At 36.6% G+C, this 20046-nt stretch overlaps 1 protein-coding gene across 1 annotated transcript; it reads left to right on the plus strand.

Moving 5' to 3' along the window:
- The first annotated feature begins 10298 nt into the window (after positions 1-10298).
- LOC137047549 (H-2 class I histocompatibility antigen, Q10 alpha chain-like) lies at positions 10299-19423 on the plus strand. The gene is made up of 10 exons (XM_067425311.1): positions 10299-10457; positions 15346-15618; positions 15729-16016; positions 16106-16390; positions 16541-16666; positions 17025-17087; positions 17179-17229; positions 17562-17618; positions 18406-18444; positions 18697-19423. The coding sequence occupies exons 1-10, from the start codon at positions 10394-10396 to the stop codon at positions 18723-18725; spliced, it is 1275 nt and encodes a 424-aa protein (XP_067281412.1). The 5' UTR covers positions 10299-10393; the 3' UTR covers positions 18726-19423.
- The last annotated feature ends 623 nt before the right edge of the window (positions 19424-20046 follow it).

Genomic DNA, 20046 nt, shown 5'->3' on the forward strand with positions numbered 1-20046 from the left:
ATGTTACATAGAGACATTATAAATGAATCTTACTTGACACTTGCTATCAACATTCTAATGAAGAAAATACGGTTAAATACTGCAGTTGATAGTACACGTCAGGCTTTTCTTGTGATATTTTTCCACCCGTCATGTGTAATACAGATACTTTTACTACTAGAAGTGCTTTCGAACCTTGACACGCAAGTGGATGCCATGGTAACGAACAACAATACTGTAACATGCTGGCGTATATAATCTAACTTTAATTTGAGGAAATCTGTTTATAATATGCTATTAGGTTTGAAGTTATTGGTCCTGAGCTGCCTATTGATTCAGTTAATTTGAATAAAAATTAATTGCATGTATCTGATCTATTTTAATTAGTGGCATTCTGTGTAACTTGACTGTTCATAGATTAAAGTCCTCTACTTCGAATGACCTCTCTGTTGCAAAACCATAGCTGTCACTCTCCAATTTTGGTAGTCTGACAGCTGTCAATCAATCTGTCACTGTTTGGTCTTAGATATTTTTGATCAAGAGATTCTATACTCCTTCAGAAGATGCTTAACCTCTTACACTCAGGGCCATTTTTTTGGGGATTTCCGCCTGAATTTGGCCTACCCAAATTGAAAAGCTTCCCATACACACACACACACACACACACACACAACACACAAACACACAGTGGTCTAGGTTTAAAATGTTGGTGTCATTTTACAGGAAACCCTTTGAAGTTACATAAAACACAGCTAAAAGTGATAAACATGTAAGTATATGTTGTCTATGCTGTAATAAAATGCTTTGGTCTGGAAACTCACCATAGACCGGGCTCAATCCGAGGGGCAGGATAAACGGTTGTCGTTCAAACTCCCTCTGCACACGATAGGATAGCGCTACACCAACCAAAGCAACAAAGGTGAAACAGAGCTCCTTGATAGATTAAACATTCGCTGTATCCGGTCGGCAAAACTCAGAACACATCTTCCCTTTTTAAGAATGACTTCAGTGCCGTTCTTTGTCCTTTTCTCAGAGAAAAGCTCAACTCCAAGTCTTCCAGAGTTGCGGTCAGAGCTGATTCGAAAGACCGCCGTTCGCCAGTTCCTGTGTTTACTAGAAGCACGCAAACGCAACCCGGCCGTCGTCATTATGGCCCCGCCCACCGACTCTATACATGATGTGATTGGCCCGGCAAGAGTTAGGGGAATACAGCTCAGAAGGGTATTGAGAGTTGCTAGACGACACTTGCGGGCAGATTAAATTTGCTGCCGCTAGGGTGTGTCTATGTTTCTAGGCTACCTGAGTTACACACTTTCAAAAATTAATTTATATAAAAGAATCAAAAAACGCCAAATTTTTGGGGGGGTTATAGCACTATTTTGAGCGTCAAACTTTGTGCTCTTATTCACTGCAATTATGTTTGGATTAGCCAGGACATCGCTAAACAGAGCTCAGAGGCATACACCAGTGAAGGAAGTGGGAGGACCAGGTCTGGATTTACTTTGTGTTTTGTTTATGCTTTATTATGTGTTTTTACGCAGCACTTGTCTGCGAGGGACTGCCTGGGTTACATTTGCTTTATGTATTAAAGTCATTTAAATGTTCGCCAGTTCCCACCTCCTTTCTTCCCATATCTAAGAACTACGTTAAATATTCGTCTGAAACAAGAATGTCATATACACATAGGATGGCTTGAGGGTGAGTAAATCATGGGGTTATATTCATTTTTCGGTAAACTGTCCCTTTAACTGTGTCTAAGCAAAGAATTGTGTTCAAGAACAGATCACTGCCACTGCGCAATACTCACAAATTATAGAAGGCGGGTGTTCATCCATCTATAAATTGAGGTATGTCCAAATATTACTGGTAATGTCATACTTTTGCTTGTGGTTATTGTTGACGCTGTGGTCTGTTTTAGTATTGTATTTAAGATCTCTGGAGGTTGTTGAAGGAAAATTTGGACTTAAAGGGTTAGTTCACCCAAACATTTTTATTATGTTATTAATTACTTACCCTCATGTTGTTCCAGACCCGTAAGACTTCGGTTCATCTTCAGAAAATTTAGATATTTTTATTGAAATCGGATGGCTAAGAAAGGCCTCCTTTAGTAGCAATGACATTTCCTATCTCAAGACCATAGACTGTAAAAAAATATGGACGTAGTGTCCATGACGTCTCCCATAGGATTCGGAGGAGCAGTTCTAAAGCATAGAGATGAGCTGGCCGTTGCCATCTTGCCAGCCCGTCATGCCCGAATAACAGAAAATGGGCGAAGAGGCGGGTCGTGGGTGGAGCTGAGGTGACGTGTTGACTAACATACAGCAGGTGAATGGCTATCGCCCTGTCACTTAAAGTGGCCACGCTCTTAATTATGCAGAAGGCACAATTATAGGCAATAAGGCTTTATAAAATGTAAACGAATTAGTGCAAAATTAATTCACCCCCTCACAGTTGTCATATAGAGGGCAAAATTAGCCGTATAGATCAAAACCACAATTAATACCAGGCTGTAAATTTGTTTTTGTTTTTCTGCTGTAAAGTTGGGAATTTTAACATGCATGGGGCTCAATGAGATTCTGCTTCCTTCTGGAGCCAGTCGATGATCTGCAGTTTAAATGGCTTCCGTATTGGCTTCGACAGAAACGTAGAGGTTGCCGCTTGCTCAAGACCCATAAAAGGTACTAAAGACGTCGTTACAAAGTCCATCTCACTAAAATATGATAAGCAACTTAGTTTCTTAACATTTATGGTCGCTGTTTTGTCCAATACATTGACACTGTCTTCTCACAGCTAATATCCATTCGATGCAACAATACAAGGGCTGTAGTATTTCGTCCTCATTTCCCGCCTCCTTCTCCCACTCGTTGAAGAACAATCATGTTCAGCGTGCAGGCATGTGATGTGATGTGACGTTATAAATGCATCATGTAATGATAGTTAGTAGACTTAATAGATGTATACAATGCAACCAGCAGAGATGTACAGAGATAGAGAGGAAACAGGGAGGAGAGGCAGCTAATTTCATTTATAAAATATTTGTATAATGTATCTATCATTACAGGCTATTATAAAAAAAAGCAAGTAATAATAACAGTAGGTATGGTTCGAATTAATTTGATTATAAATATGTGTTTATATTGCAGCGCCTGTGTCCCAATCATAGACTGTAAAAAATGTGCATATTATTAATCCTAAATAGTATACATTAGGTATTTCCTATTTAGGGCAGAATGCACAATGAGATGCAGGGATTATCCTTTTCACTGTTTGCTTTGTGTGTGTGTGTGTGTGCGTGTGTGCGTGCGTGCGTGCGTGCGTGTGTGCCCTTGTTTATATTACATTGTGGGGACCAAATGTCCCCATAAGGATAGTAAAACCTGAGATTACCTACATTGTGGGATGTGTGTGTGTATGGCTCCTAATAGGATATGTATGCACCATAACTCTAACTAACTCTGTGTTACCATAATTTTTTTTTAAATTTGTTACATATAGCTCTGAGTACTCAAAGCGTGTAAGGGGTAATCTCCTCCACCTAATGTGCAGCACCACCTTGATGATGCGATGGCAGCCATATTGAACCAGTACACCCCAGCTTATTGGTGGAGAGCAGACAATCAGTTCTATTTGTCAAAATAGTATTTGTTGATGTCTTGCTCTGGAAGCAGTCTCATGCAATTAGTCACAGATCCTGCAACATCCATTTTCAGATTAAATCAATGCTTTGTTTATGATGATGTTTTAAGCTATGAAACGTGCAGAATGTTTTAATGGTACAAAATACCTCATATGTCAAAAGGGCATTAAAAAAGACATTACAACTTAACCAGCACCACCTCAAGTGACCACTGACTAATCCAAATGTTTTTATCTTCTTTCTTGTTTCAGAAGGCATGAGAAGGCAACAGTTTGGCAGAACTGAGGTTTCAATTAAAGAATATTCACATGATGTTACAGTAGACGGCGTGCAACTGTATTACACCAACTGAGTGGCAAAAACACTGAGTGGCAGGATTGGTAGCGTGAATGCTGAAAAAAACAACAACACCCAAAACACATCTCAAATGAGAAAGGATTAGGTACAAATAGATACAGTAGATTGCACATTCAACAAGAAATCAGCGCTATCTTTGTACAGCCTTCTGAAAGCTACAGAAAAGCAAGCAAATGCTTTACTGCTATTCACAGAAATAACCTGAATCCAGGCAGCAAAACATTTTATGTCAGGTATGTTGAATTTTGGGCTAAAATGCGGCTAATGGTAAACTCTGTCATGTCGCAATAATTTGTTATCGACATTCAAAAAATATCGCAAAAGTTTTGCGCAAATCTGTAATGGAAAAGCAGCTTGCGATCTTGTGTGTATGCAGATATTTCTTGAAAAAGAAGTTCTAAAGCATAGGGGAAAAAAGTGGGGGAAAAGACCGGATTGGGAAAGCTTTGTGTGGACAGGGCCTTAGTTCACCCAAAAATGAAAATGCACATATAGCAATAACTACCCCAGTGGATGAATCAATGTCTTCTGAAGTTAAACGATAAGTGTTTGTAAGAAAAATAACAATATTTTACATTATTTAAACTGTAGACTATATCGCTTCCAACCAGCAGTCATCTGTGTGTGCATGCGAGGGTTGTTTTCATGTTGGACGTAACTTGAAGCGTGACGTGGGCACGCCGAAAAAACGCTGTGCGCATACTTACCCCGTAACTAAATGGATAATTAACCCTTAATTAAAAAATAATTACAGTATAAATCATTAGTTCATTTTCCTGATTTACCCTTTATTCCCCAAATATTACATATTGTTCATATACCTACAAGTACTTACTTTATAGTTACACTATAATTACTGAAAGTTATGCTGTAAATTCACTTTAATTATGCAGTAGCCTTAGCCTGGATGCCAGCCGAACTTAGCCCCGCCCACAACATTTTTAGGTCGGGCAGTTCGGTCTGGCCTTGCTCCACAGAGGAGTAATCTCCGAACAGAAACTGTTCGGACCAATGAAATCATCAGGGCGGGCTTGTAAAGATAAAGTGATTATCTGGCAATATCTGGGAATAGCTTAGGTATTTTCATAGACTGGGTAAGTCATTCTTTCAGACTAAATATTTATGCAAAATGTAGGCTAATTATCACTAACTTTTGGTTGACGTTTGGATATGCCTTCATATTTAAATGTATTGTTTTTGCTATTTGGGTTTTTAGGAGAATTTCTATGATGCATCAAGTAAGGGTACCTGGCTTGGTGTTTGAAGACTGTACAGACTAGAACCTGTCTGGAAATGGTAAGATTTAACAGATAACATGAGAGAATCATGGCCACAAACATCAAAAATAATCATAGCTTTGTTGGTATTTGGCTAATAGAATTGAGTCAAACTAATTTTTTGCATTATTTGACAGGTAGATGTTTTCTGTTTGATTTTAGACTCAACAGATTGGGAAATCACCTGCCCCCAACATCACAAAGTCAGGAAGAAGGGAACAAAAATCATTCCAGCAGCTGACTAGTAAGTGAGATTTCTTAAGGGTTAGTTCACCCAAAAATGAAAATTCTGTCATTAATTCCTCACCCTCATGTCGTTGGACACCCGTAAGACCTCCGTTCATCTTCAGACACAGATGAAGATATTAGTGTTGAAATCCGATGGCTCTAGTGTTGAAGTAAGGCCTTCATTGACACCAATGTCATTTCCTCTCAAGACCCATAAAGGCACTAAAAACGTTGTTACGAAGCCCATCTTCGTTGTTACGAAGCCCAGTAGTTCTACAATAATTTTATGAAGCAACGAGAATAGTTTTTGTGCGTATAAAAAAATGAAATAACGGCATGGCCGATTTCAAAACACTGCTTTGTAAAGCCTCGGAGCATTTTGAATCATTGTCCCTCTATAGACAGTCCATGCAACTACCACTTTCAAGCCACAGAAAGATATAAAGGTACATCATTAAAGTACTCCAGTGGTTTAACATACATTTTATTAAACTATGCAAATGCTGTATTTGCAAAAATTAAATAATTATAAAATATTAATTTTCCGACATGAGAACTCATTCATGTTGTCCGGGGCGGCAGTGGCTCAGTGGTTCATGTAGGTTGTCTACAAACTGAAAGGTTGGTGGTTCAATCCCCGGTTCCACCTGACCAAGTGTCGAGGTGTCCTTGAGTGAGACAACTAAGCTTCTCCCTATGAGCTAGATGGTGCCTTACATGGCTGACATTGCTGTTGGTGTACAAATGGGTAAATGTGAGGCAAAAATGTAAAGCGCTTTGAATGGCCATAGGGTCTGTTAAAAGTGCTATATAAATGCAGTCCATTTACCATTTGTTGATGTGAGACCAAATTGTGTGAAAGACAATGAAGATTAATATTTTATAAATGGAGTTGAGATTTTGAGCAAATAAAGCACTTGCTTCATAAAATGGAGGTTAAACCACTGGAGTCACATAGATCACTTATGATTTCCTTTTTTAGGCTTTGGAAGTGGAGGGTCACTCTTTGGGAGTGACGAGGATGGATAGGATCAGGAATGAGTACATCAGGGGGACAGCACATGTGAGATGTTTTGGAGACAAAGTTAGAGAGGCCAGGTTGAGATGGTTTGGACATGTTCAAAGGAGGGAGAGTGAATACATCGGTAAAAAGATGCTGAGGTTAGAGCTGCCAGACAGGAGGTCAAGAGGAAGACCAAAGATGAGGTTTATGGATGTAGTGAAGGAAGACATGAAGGTAGTCGGTCTGAGAGAAGAGGATACAGAGGATAGGAATAGATGGAGGAAGATGGTTCGCTGTGGCGACCCCTGAAGGGAACAGCCGAAAGAAGAAGAAGAAGGCTTTGGAAATGGGGGCTGAATAGGCTGTAAATGAAAGGACAAATTTCTTAGATATTATTAAAAATATCTTCATTCAGTGTTCTGAAGATGAACAAAAATATTATGGGTTGAGAACAACATGATGATGAGTAATTAATAACAGAATTAAAAATTTTGGATGAAGTAAGGCCGGAGACACACTGCAAGCGTTGCGTTTCTGCTGCGTGTCAGTCGCGGGGCGGCTGCTCGGCGTTTTCTCTGTCTTTACACACCAGAAGCGTTTCTGATGCGGCGCTGCTGCTGCTATTAATGTACAGGGAAGCCCCATACTTCATGTTAAATATAAATATATTGCCTATTGATACAGCAAAGACAACGTCGGCAGTAGCCTATTGGCCATACATATGGTATTGACGGCAAAATAAGCTACAGAATATTTCATTCTGTATTGACAGGTTTATGTCGTTTTTTAGTATTGCAATTAGGCCTATATCTGCATTTATGTTAACCTAGAGACTTTCAAACATCAAAATGTCATTTATTAATATGTATTCGTGTCAAAATTGCATTTAAACATCTTTTCCTATGCTATTTTGCCTAGAAACGCTTGCAACACGCTCGCGTGTCGCGTGAAAAATAGGCGACTCTTTTATTTGAAGCATGCACGCGTTTTCCGCGCGGCTCGGACCGTGCGAGAGCCGCGCGGCTGACGCAGGCAGTATGCAAGCGCTAACCGGTTAACATGGGAGCCGAAATAAAAACGGACACGCCACGCAGCCGAGACGCTCACGACACGCTTGCAGTGTGTCCCCGGCCTAAGCCTTTTTTTTGGGGGGGGGGGGGGGGGGGGGTGTTTGATGAAGTATTTTAACTAATGTTGGATGTTTGATGAAGTATTTCTTTGTCAAAAATACTCCTTCCAGTTTCTCACAAGTTTCGGAGCGTTTTTTTCGAGTATGGCTCGGTTTGACGTGAACAGAGCGGAAGGTCATTGTATGGGCCGTACGGTCTCTTCTCCTAGTAGGGTTCCACGCTCCCGTTCCACTTTATTCCTATGGGTGATTTCAACGCTTCAGCACAGCATTCCCAGAAGGCAGCGCTGCATTTGAACCGATTTGAACGCAGAAATGACAGCAAGCTTCACAACATCGCGGATTTCCACAGTCACTGCTGTCACAGGACTTCACCAAATCATACCAAAGAAGTGTGTTTTTGACGAAGCGGTCCCAGCGATAAAGGTTCAGTTCTGCTTTGGAAGCAGCCGGTGAGTAAAACTGCTTCAAATGTCTATGCTGTTGGCTCATCGCGTGAGTAAACATCAGTAAACGACACGATTGCGTGCTTCCTCATTCAAATGCGCTAAAGTTTAATGTTACTCCATTGTTGTTCTATATAACGTTACACTAGTCTGACATGGAAAACCATTTTGCTTGCTACTGCTAAGGTTTAGTCGCATACAATAGTCAATAAACCAAATCATGTCCTCATAAACTGCGAGTAAAGACACACAAATGTTGACAGGCCACTAAATGCAGTACATACCACAGAGACGGACGTCCTGCTGTTGCTGTTTCTCCTGTTCAATTAATTTCAGCCTGATTTTGGATCACGTATTAGCTGAATCCGATCGATAGCATACTTGGGTTTGGGTGTGCTCGTCATTCACGCCTCCAGGCGCTCGTTTTTTCCGGAAAGACTCGGTACAGCCTATATTTCTTTTATAAATATAATAAAACTAAAGACTTTTCGGAGATGTGAGGGATGCAATACTACTCGATAGGTACTCAAGATTGATATGAGATTGACTGAGTGTATCACCCCCCCCCTTTAAAGGTCCCATTCTTTGCGTGTTTTCAAAGCTTTGATTATGTTTACAGTGTGCAATACAACATGAGTTCATGTTTCGCGTGTAAAAATACGTATTTTTCACACAATTTACTTATCTGTACAGCGCTGTTTCCTCTGTCCTAAAAACGGCCTGATGATTTCCTTGTTCTATGTAGTCCCTCCTTCAGAAACACGTAACGAGTTCTAATTGGGCCAGCGCTTCCCGTGTTGTGATTGGACAGCAGCTTAGCACACTTTGCCCGGAAAGGTCCCGCCTCTTACCATAACAGGGAAATGCAAGAGCTGAATGCGTGCTCTTCTCCACGTGGGAGAGCAACGAGACCACGCCCCCTATTTTGCCTGTCCTTGTGGGCGGAGGGTTAGTTGACAAACGGTTCTAGTGACGTCATTCCTGCCAGGAAGTGCAGGGGTGTAGTCCAAACCAGCCGTTCGCTGTAGGCTTTGAAAGGGAACTTCTGTTAGATAACATATCTCGCTTGGCATTGAACTTTGAGCTTTATAATTTTACAGGTATTATTTATGCTCCAACAGCAACATTTCACACTAACTAAAGTTTGAAAGATGGAATCGCAAAGAACGGGACCTTTAAAGTACTTGGAAATCAGTCAATTCTAACCAAAATAGTTTCTTGTTTGAGTCACCAAAGTCCAAGATGATTGAACTTTTTGCACCATAAACTTGCTGTATTTATAAAATACAAATAGTATTAATTGTAATTGGTCTGGTATTGTGTTGTTTAACCAACATTCCAGAGAGTTGGATCTGCACAGCCTTTCCTGCTCTGCATGCGAAACAACAACTGAACTGCACTGTTAGCAACTGGACACAACTGATCCACACATATCCTGCAACTGTTTTTGATCTGCTGAATGTTGTGTTGACTCAAGTGCTGTTCTGTTGCAAAGCTGAATACTGAACCAACGTCACAGACACAGGACATGTCTTCACTGACATGCAGGACTTGAAGTATCAGAAATGCATGTATTGTGCCTTTATCATTTATTTTAAAAGTTAACCTTCTGTGATGTAAATGGGCTTGTTCGTTAATAAAGTTTGAAACAACTTTTTGCGTTCTTTATTTTTATACTTTACAAGGAACAGATTGTATGTGTATACTACACACACACACACACACACACACACACACACACACACACACACACACACAAACACACACACACACACACACACACACACACACACACACACACACACACATATATATATATATATATGTTGAGTACATTGATTTCAATTTTTCTGAAGTGTTAGGTCAACACCAGAACAGTGTGGAATTTTAACTCTGCCAGTGTTTTCTACAAAGCTGCACTTAACTCTGTAACAGTGTTGTTGTTATCTGCATTGGTGTTAATTTTACTCTATTAGAGTTTATTGTAACACTGGGTTGGTGTTGTGAGAGGCAACACTTTTAAAAGTGTTGAATTAACACTTTGCGGGTGGTTCCCATAAATACACTTTTAAAGTGTTGAAATATTGGTGTTGATTTCCGGATTTCAAATCGAAAGTAAATGGAGACGGTTTGCCCAGCCCACCCCCACCCCGGTGAGAGCGGCTTTCAGAAATGACGCGTGTTTGTTATATTTTAAACCAATGAAATTGCATGTTCCATTGTCGCCCCGCCCGGTCCAGACTGCACTCTGGCAGACTGGTAAAAGTTTCAGATTAAGAGGAAGCCATCAACTGAGCAAGACGCAGAAGACGCCGAAGCCGTAACAGGCTTGGAAAAATGACTTTTTTCACTGTTTTGTGTTCGGCATTTCTCCTTGGGGCTGTCGTACCTGCCTGGAGCGGTGAGTCTGCTGTTATTTCAACACATAATAGCCTTAATAAATAAACGTACTCTTATTTATTTTTAAAACTGAAAGAAAAACAAGCGTTGTCATCATTTAATGAAATGTCTCAACATGCATAGACTAATACTATTATTATATTATTCGTGTGTCTAATTAACTTAAGGCCTATTTGCCCAAGCTTTTCTTCGAGTTTACTTGTTAGTAGCCTATTTAGTTCGCGTCGTGGTGTGTCTGTAATGTCGCAGTAAACAATAGGCTATCAAAATACTTTCGGTTTAGGAACATGTCGAACTTCCTGGAATAGGCTACAGAAAGAGAGTTAAGTTACTTACTTCGACGGATCTTTTAAATAGTCATATTCTACTAAAATGGAAAATATGTTTTACATGCGACTTTCAATTGCTAACTAATGTAGGCTAATATAATCTGTGACTAATAGGCTATAAACTAATTTGTTTACAAAATGTTTAACGTTAGTGTTAATGACGCATTTTTAGTCTGCATCTGAAAGGGAAACGTGGGCCTATAAGATCTACCTGAAACTATCTAATTACTTTTTGGTATTATCATAAGAAGACACGTTCATGAACCTACCACATAATTTTGAGAGATTTTTTAAATAGCAAAATATGAATTTATGTTAGTTCTTCTATTTTTGTTTTTATTTTATTGTATAGGCTATTATGGAAAATGGACCCTTGGAGGATTATATATATATATATATATATATATATATATATATATATATATATATATATATATATATATATATATATATATATATATATATATGTGTGTGTGTTTTTTAGAGCGAGATATATCGAGCGAGCCGATCCTGATTTTCGGTAATCAAAATATGGTCACCCTATTCTAAACACATTCTAAAATAAAAACCATTATTATCATATAATTAAAACACATTGTCTTTCAAAATTAGAGATTATTTAAAAAATAGCCTAATAAAAATAAAAACAGGCAGGGAGGTCGGCGACCAAGCGCCCTCTACAGGCGGCTCGCATATTAGTTGCGCCTGTGTGTGCATGCACGGTTTATTTATTGACACAAACAAACAGACATTTTCAAAAAGGGAAATAAAGTGTAAAACAAAAAAGGGATCTTGTGTCCTCGCTGTGCCAGGGAATCGTGAAGAAAGGGTAGTGAATGGATAGGATTAAGGGGCAGAGTCCGATGGCCGCAGGCGCTTCTCCGGTCCGAGGCGTGAGGGGCATTAAAATAGACGTGAAAACCTAGTAATTTCACCACAGATGCATATAAATGTAATATAATTTATAAATTTACTGTTTTAAAGTCATCACATGACTTAAGTTTAGTTCTTTTTTTTCTACTTTTTTTTTGCCTTAGGTAAAGCAAGGAAAACCAAGCAAGGCATTTAGCTAAATAAGGACACATAATGGCACTCATCCTTCCTCTTTTCTTTGAAGTGGAAAAACACATTATTTATGACCTGCAGGATTTCTTGTTTAAAAGAAATGTTGTCAATTGTAATGTTTATGATTAACATTGACTTTAATAGGCCCCTATATGTTTAAATGGGTCATATAATGCCATTTTTGTTAATATGATTCTTTGGTGTCTAAATTTAAACTTTGTAATATACTTTAATTAAAAATTCTATTTAGTGTTCTAAGTAATCACTCATTTAACCTGGTGGAAAACAGCTAAAAATAATTTCATATATAGGCCTATCAATATTCAACCAAACAAAACATTACTCGCATAGCATTTTAACTCCAGTGCAATATAAATGTATTTATTTATTTTTTGGCAATAGAAACAACTTAAATTAAAGTTGGCAGAGGCTGTTCTAGGTGTGCATATAGATTAACATAGCTATGGTTAGGTCTATTAAGTACCTGTTAGACACTTTATTTTTATTTAAAATTAAATGCCAAGCTGATAAGTTAGAGGTTGGGAGAAGCAAGGGATTACGATCGGTGCGGGGTAGAAATCGCGTTCACGGGGGCACTGTGGTGCAATCGAAAAGGACATTTTCACTTTTACAAGCCCCCTCTTTTGCACTCCAAGCTGATAAGTGGCGTTATTTTTATTAAAAATTAAAGTGTCTAACAGGTACTTAATAGACCTAACAATAGCTATGATAATCTATTTGCACACTTGAACAGCCTCTGCCAACTTTAATTTATGACTGCTTGCTCAACACAACAAGCAGTCACTCAGACTGCTTGACAACTCGCTTGCTCAACACAACTCAACGTTACAATTTGACATAATTACAGCCAATCAGAGACTGCTAAATTCTGTTAGGCTGGCTTAACAACCTCTCACAAGGCTCTACAGCAGACAAGGAAATATACATGGTGGAAATATACATGGAAAATCTAATTTAACACTGTTATAAAGTCTTTGACACTTATTTCCAAGTTCAAATGTCTACCATTTGACAAACACACATGGCTATCTTATTTTTTCTAAATTAATATAAAAGGGAGAATTATAAAAAGTATGCATGTCCATGCTTGTCATATTATGTATACTCAGAATGACAAATATACATTGGATGGTTTTGCATAGACTATGCATGGTCACAAGACTTATACAGTACAATACTGTAAAATATAGACTGAATTACTAATTTTACATACTATTTGGGTAGGTTAGTATGCACATTGAAATGCAGGCTTGTTCTTCCTCAATGCAAAAATGTAGTTATGTGGGTAACAATTACGCATATGCAAATATAACAGTAAGTGAAAATCTTGTATGTATGTAATGGTTACCCACATAACATTTTTTATTTATTTAATTGTTTGTTTGTTTGTTTTTTCCAATGAGGAAAAATAAGCCTGCATTCCAATGTGCACAATATACATCCTAAATAGTATGTAAAATGAGTAATCCAGTCTTTTTAGAATAATCAAATTATTATTATTTATAGAACATTTGTAATAAATGTTAATTTTTGTTTGTTTTTTGGTTTAAATAAATTAAAGGATATGAAGTATATTTATTGTGATTTTACTGTTTTAACATTGCATTTCTATGTTTATTTGATGGCTTTTATTTTTAAATATTCAGAGGCCGTTTTTGTTCACATTCATTAATTAATATAGGCGAAAAGTCTGTACATTTTTATTTCTGAAACTGTGTAACATTAGAGAACATAAATAACTTGAAAATAACTTGAAGATCAGTAAGAAGAACTAGGGGTGTCAACAATAATCGATTCGGCGATGCATCGCGATGCGGGGCATGAACGATTCAGCATCGATGCGGCAAAGTGCCATAATCGATTATGTCACTGTTTATTTTCTGGCGGAAGTTTCAAATACTTCCGGTTCCGAGAGAATAACAACAACAACAAGAGATGGCTGAGGCAGAGGGAGAGGACCGCGATAGACGGGTTATTAAAAACGCGCTAACGACCCGAGGTGTGTAGGATTGTACGTATATTTTTTTGCACAATAATCAATGAATCTTTAATGACGAAAAACGCCGCAATTCACCTTTATTCCACAAGGTGGCAATGTCTGATACGCAATGATGAAGTGACGTTTCACTCATAGTTACCTCTGACAGAAAACGAAACAATAATCTGCAAAACTTGAAATGGCTCAGTGATTTACCGCAGAAAGCAAGTACTAAACACAATCATATGTTAGTGTCACTTTCTCTTGATGATGGATGTGGTCAAGAAGCTGTCAGTGATCAAAATATTGATTTTGAAGACATTGAAAATGAGTTTTGAGAATATGCTGGAGATCGCGAATATGAGGCAGATGCTGAATATACTGGTAAACGAGCTCTGATGAGGTCATAGGATGATGGTATTAAACATCTGCTCAAACTGAATCCTTCCAAGCTCCAAAAGGTAACGAAATAGGTTTTATTTTATTCTTCTGTAGCTGCTACTCTAAAATCAGGAGTTTTAAATATTATCACGACAGGTAGAGGTCTATCCATGTTAAATATAGATCTGGGTCGCTAACGACCTGAATATGTAAGAATGTTTGGTGAAACAGTCATGCATTTAAGGGCTAATTGCATTTTATTTAATTACATTTTATTTTATTTAATAACTTTTATGTCAAACATACAGGAGACACATAGCAGCCAATACAATCTGTTGTTTAATATCTGCTTGTATTGCCTCATGACTGATGAAATATTTGCTTTGTGTGCAGTAGAATTTTGATGCATCACAATGCATCGTAGAATCGAATCGAATCGAATCGTTACCTGGTGAATCGTAATCGAATCGAATCGTGAAGGAAGTGCCAATGCACACCCCTAAGAAGAACTATTATCTATTGGATACAATTTGATATTAATTTAGAAAAAATAAGATACTTATGTGTGTTTGTCAAATGGTAGATATTTGAACTTGGAAATAAATGTCAAAGACTTTATAACAGTGTTAAATTTGATTTTCCATGTATATTTCCACCATGTATATTTCCTTGTCCGCTGTAGAGTAATGCAGGGATTCTTGTGAGAGGTTGTTAAGCCAGCCTATCAGAATTTAGCATTCTCATCTCTGATTGGCTGGAATTATGTGATATTGTAACCTTGAGTTGTGTTGAGCAAGCAAGCCATTGAGCAGTCTGAGCAGGTATAGGAGCGCAAGCAAACGAGACGTTTCACATGTGAAATATAACATTGACGCACAACCAAATAAGCTTATTTTAAATGCGAATTAATTTTAATTTGCTCTGAATACTTTCTTATTTGCGAGACAAACATTTCTCTGCAAAACTCAGTTCACGCGTATATTATATATATATATATATATATATATATATATATATATATATATATATATATATATATATATATATATATATATATATATATAAAATATAATATAATTTGGTTTTCCTTTTTTTCCTTTTTTTTTGCATCACAGACAAACACTCCCTGTACTACATATACACGGCTTTATCCAAACCTGTTGATCTGCCGGGCATCTATGAATTCACTGCAATGGGTCTGCTAGATGACAGACAGATTGATTATTATAATAGCAAGGACAAAATAAAGATTCCCAAACAGCACTGGATGAAAGAGCAAATGCAAGCGGATTACTGGGAAAAAGGCACCCAGTCAAGAAAGAGCAAAGAACAGTGGTTTAATGTGAACGTCAACATTCTGATGAACCGAATGAGGCAGAATGAATCAGGTAAGGAACAATGATACATTTTAAAATCCATATACATAGAATTATAATATTTTATTGATATTATCTTTTTTAGTATAATTTTATCATCCCTTAAACATTTTAATTTTCAGATGTTCATGTTCTTCAGTGGAGACATGGGTGTGAAATCGAGAAATTGGGAAATGAACTGAAGTTTTCCAAAGGTATTGATGAGTACAGCTATGATGGTGAGAACTTCCTGTCTTTTGATGATAAGGAGTCTCGGTGGGTTGCCCCCGTTGAGGCAGCTCTTCCAACCAAGACGAAGTGGGATAATGTACCCATCCTAAACCAGTACACCAAGGGCTACCTGGAGAAAGAGTGTGTGGACTGGCTCAACAAATTCAGAGAATTTGGAGACGAGGAGCTGAGAAAGGGCTGTGAGTAAATGTACAGTATTTGTATTTGTTGATTATCAGTAGCTGTATATATATTGAATTCACTGATAAACTGATTCCTGTGTCCTCAGCTCCTCCACAGGTGAGTTTGTCAGCAAAGAGGTGTATCAGTGACGATACCAAGCTAAAACTCAGCTGTCTGGTCACCGGTTTCTTCCCCAAAGATGTGGAAGTTACCATAAGGAAATATCGCTCATCTCTGCCTGAAAATGAGATTGAATCCTCAGGAGTCAGACCAAACCATGATGGAACCTTCCAGCTGAGGAAGAGTGTACACATCAAGAAGGATGAAAAAGCAGAATATGATTGTTTTGTGTCCCACAGTACTCTCACAGAACCTATTAGCGTCAAATGGGGTACTTAAAAGCAGTTACACATATAAACAATAGCAATATTATATAAAATGGGTTGAACTTGTGAACTTACATTTTCCACTTTATTTTAATGTGCAATATCCTCACTTAGTTCAAATTCAGTTCAAATATTTATCTTTTGCATTTGTATAGATGGAATATGCCCGACCTGCACGTCAGTGGCTATCCCGGTTATGATTGGAGCAGTGATTGGTGGTGTGCTTGTGTTGGTATTTGCCGGTTTGGTGATTTTCATCTTAAAGAAGAAAAATATTATGAGTGAGTAGTGATTATGATATACACATTCTTATTTTCGGCTTCATTATTTAACGATTGTTTAATCAATGTAATCAATTGTTTAATCAACGTTGAAATTCCATGTAAAAAACATAGTCAGGTTTGGAAAAAATAAATTGTGAATGAATAATGACATTATTTTCAGATTTCATTTCACTATTGCTTTAACAAATAAATGTCCAAATAGAGATGTACTATTTTGAAAATAATATTATAGTAGGTTACGTCATTTGCCTTTACATGCTTCTGTCTTAGTGTTTCTTTTGTACCACTGTTTTTTAAAAATATTATTACACTGCAAAAATTCTTCAGAAATGATTTAATCTGTCATGTCCTTTAGTTTTCAAAGGCAAAGAGGATACCCAGAAACCAAAGAAAGAGGAAGAGATTAGTTGTCTGCAAGGTACCAGTTATCCCATTCTTAATACTGAATCAGTCTTGTGTATCAGGTGATGGTGAAATGACACTTTATCATTTAATTGTGTTTTCAACAGAAGTAAATGTTAGTAATGCAGACAGGGGCACCCCTAGATCTCAAGAGGAAGGTAATAATTTAGCTAATTATTGTTTTATAATATATAATATAGCATTTCTGTCATTCATTTAACTGTCATTTAAACTAATGGTGACATGAGAATATCTGATTGTTTAATACTGTATACCATGAAAACGTGATATTTCCTGAGATGATCATTATATCGTAAAAAATGTCATACCGTTACAACCCTAATTGTAAGTACTTACAACTTGTTCATTAAATGTCAGCAGTAACCATATAAAAATTAAAAAACTGGGATCAAAGTACATTTCATTGTGCAGTTTAAAATCTCTTTGACTTGTACTGCTGCTTGACTTAATATCTCTGTTACATGTCTAGGTAACGGAGACGATAAGGCAGCAAATGGAATTGAGACAAGCCTTTTACCTGCCTCTGGTGAATATGCCCCTTATTTAAATGTCATGTTTTTTAATAATGCACTAAACTCAAAATTCATCACTGAATTAATAATTTGTCTTCCTAAAATTCAAAGAACTATTGTACAACAGAATGTTCTTCTCTAAATAATAATACCATTTATTTAAAAATTATTTTAAGGAATATAATTTTTTGTCTATGTATTAATTTAGTAAATCTCTGTACTTTGCCAAAAATAAAAGTTGTAAAATTTTCATTTGATTGCATTTAAAACATATTAAATTATTAGTTGTAAGCTTTCATTTGATTACCACTGTTTTTGATAATATTTTTGTATTAAATTATAAAAATAAATTCTGAATAAAATAATTTTTAGGACTCCTTTTTATAGATTAATCCATAATCAATTATTGAACATTATTGATTAGACATGTTTTTGATTTTTGAAATTTGATTAAAACAAGTTTGTTATAATAAAGCGTTTGTTCTACCAAAAACCTGTTTTCATAATTATAACTGTCATATTAACTGTATAATAATAATAATAATAATAACATATATATATATATATAATAACTGATTGGTTATTACTGTATACTGAGATATTTTCTGGGACGGTTATCATATCGTGAAAATCTCATAATGTTCCAGCCCTAATTGAATGTTGTTCATTGAATGTCAGCAGTAAACATTAAACAAACAAAAAAAAAAAATGTGGGGTAAAAATACATTTCACTGTGAAGTTTAAAATCTCTGATGTGACTTGTATTGCTGTTTAACTTGAATATCTCTGTTACATGTCTAGATAAGGCATCAACTGGAAGTGATGGAAGCAGTGACTCTGGTGAATATGCCCCTTACTTAAATATATGTTATGCACTAAACTTAAAATGCATCCCTAAATGATGAATTTGTTTTCCTGGAATCCAAACATCTTATCACATGCATAAGATGTGCAAAGCTTTTTGAGCTCTTTAGGCATGCCTTTCACTGTTTTCTGTTTTTTTTGTGGCTAAAATGTTGGTGCATCCATATTTAATGTCATGTCATGCATAGCACTGGAGAAACATGTTGACATTTCACTGTTCTTCAACAGGAAAAGGGAGTATTAATGGCGACTCTTGAAGTCCGAGCATCATGGAACATTTGTAATTGCAGATCTCTGGTATTTGTCATTGTCAACATAGACAAGCATTTTTCTACCATTTTTGATCTTTTGAATACCAATGAAAATAATCCTGAGCATACCGGAGAAATAAATCCCAAAAATTATCCTGAATGCCAATACAAATTAGATATGATATTTTAAACTCTTTGAATGTCTTTTGAAATATTGCATTAAATAATGAGGCTAATAATCCTTTATAATGATGTTTGATGATGAAGTTGATTTTACAGTATGTCTGTCTGTTGTATATGTGGGATTTTTACATTTATATATTTGGCTATATATCATTAGCATTGTTTCAGTTATAGCACTTACCTTTTATTAGACGACAAAAAATATGTACTTTCAGAATGAAATGTATGATCTGCTGTCTTCTATTTCATTTAGGGTTTTAATGGGGGGGGGGGTACAAGCTACATGGTTTTGCTTCTGATGTTTTAATATCTGCTAATATAAATTTGTATAAAAGGGGTTTGGTTGCATTTACTTTAAAAACGGAGCAATCTATAATGAATACTCTTTTTACTTTATGTAAACATTTTCATAACAGCAAATAAAACCAACAGAAACTATATTACCGGGTGAAAGAATTGTGAATATTGTTGGTTATAAAGTAGTTAATAAACCTCTAGGTTGAGTACCTAAAACTTCCCAATGCTGTTGATTTTGTCAATATTCTCATTCTACCAATTGTTTATAGTAGTTCATCCGCTATTTTCTGTAACAGTTTCCATTCATCCGAAGGGACCAATATAAACTTCAGTAAAATTCACATTTGCCAACTTTTCATCAGCATGTGTCAAAACGAAGATTTCTGCTTTTTGCGTTCACTTTAGACCAGCACATCAAAATGTTTGCATTGTGATTGATATCAGTATTGGATGGCAATTATAGGATTAACATGATTATGTTTTTTAGCACCCTAAATAAAATAATAAGATCATCCTGAAAAAATAGAAATGAATAACAAAACAATAATGAAAAATATGATTTTCATGTTATCCAGGATCAGGAATGATCCTGTCATGATTATTTTTGGATTTGGGTTTTTTACCCGACTAAATGTAGCCATGAAATATAGGTCTGGATTTATGATATTTTATTTATTCTGTTTCGTAGTTTAATGTGAACATCAACATTCTGAAGTGTATGACACAAAACATCAGGATATACACTCACCTAAAGGATTATTAGGAACACCATACTAATAATGTGTTTGACCCCCTTTCACCTTCAGAACTGCCTTAATTCTACATGGCATTGATTCAACAAGGTGCT

The sequence above is a fragment of the Pseudorasbora parva genome, chromosome 19 (assembly GCF_024679245.1).
Source record: "Pseudorasbora parva isolate DD20220531a chromosome 19, ASM2467924v1, whole genome shotgun sequence".
NCBI classification, from domain to species: Eukaryota; Metazoa; Chordata; class Actinopteri; order Cypriniformes; family Gobionidae; genus Pseudorasbora; species Pseudorasbora parva.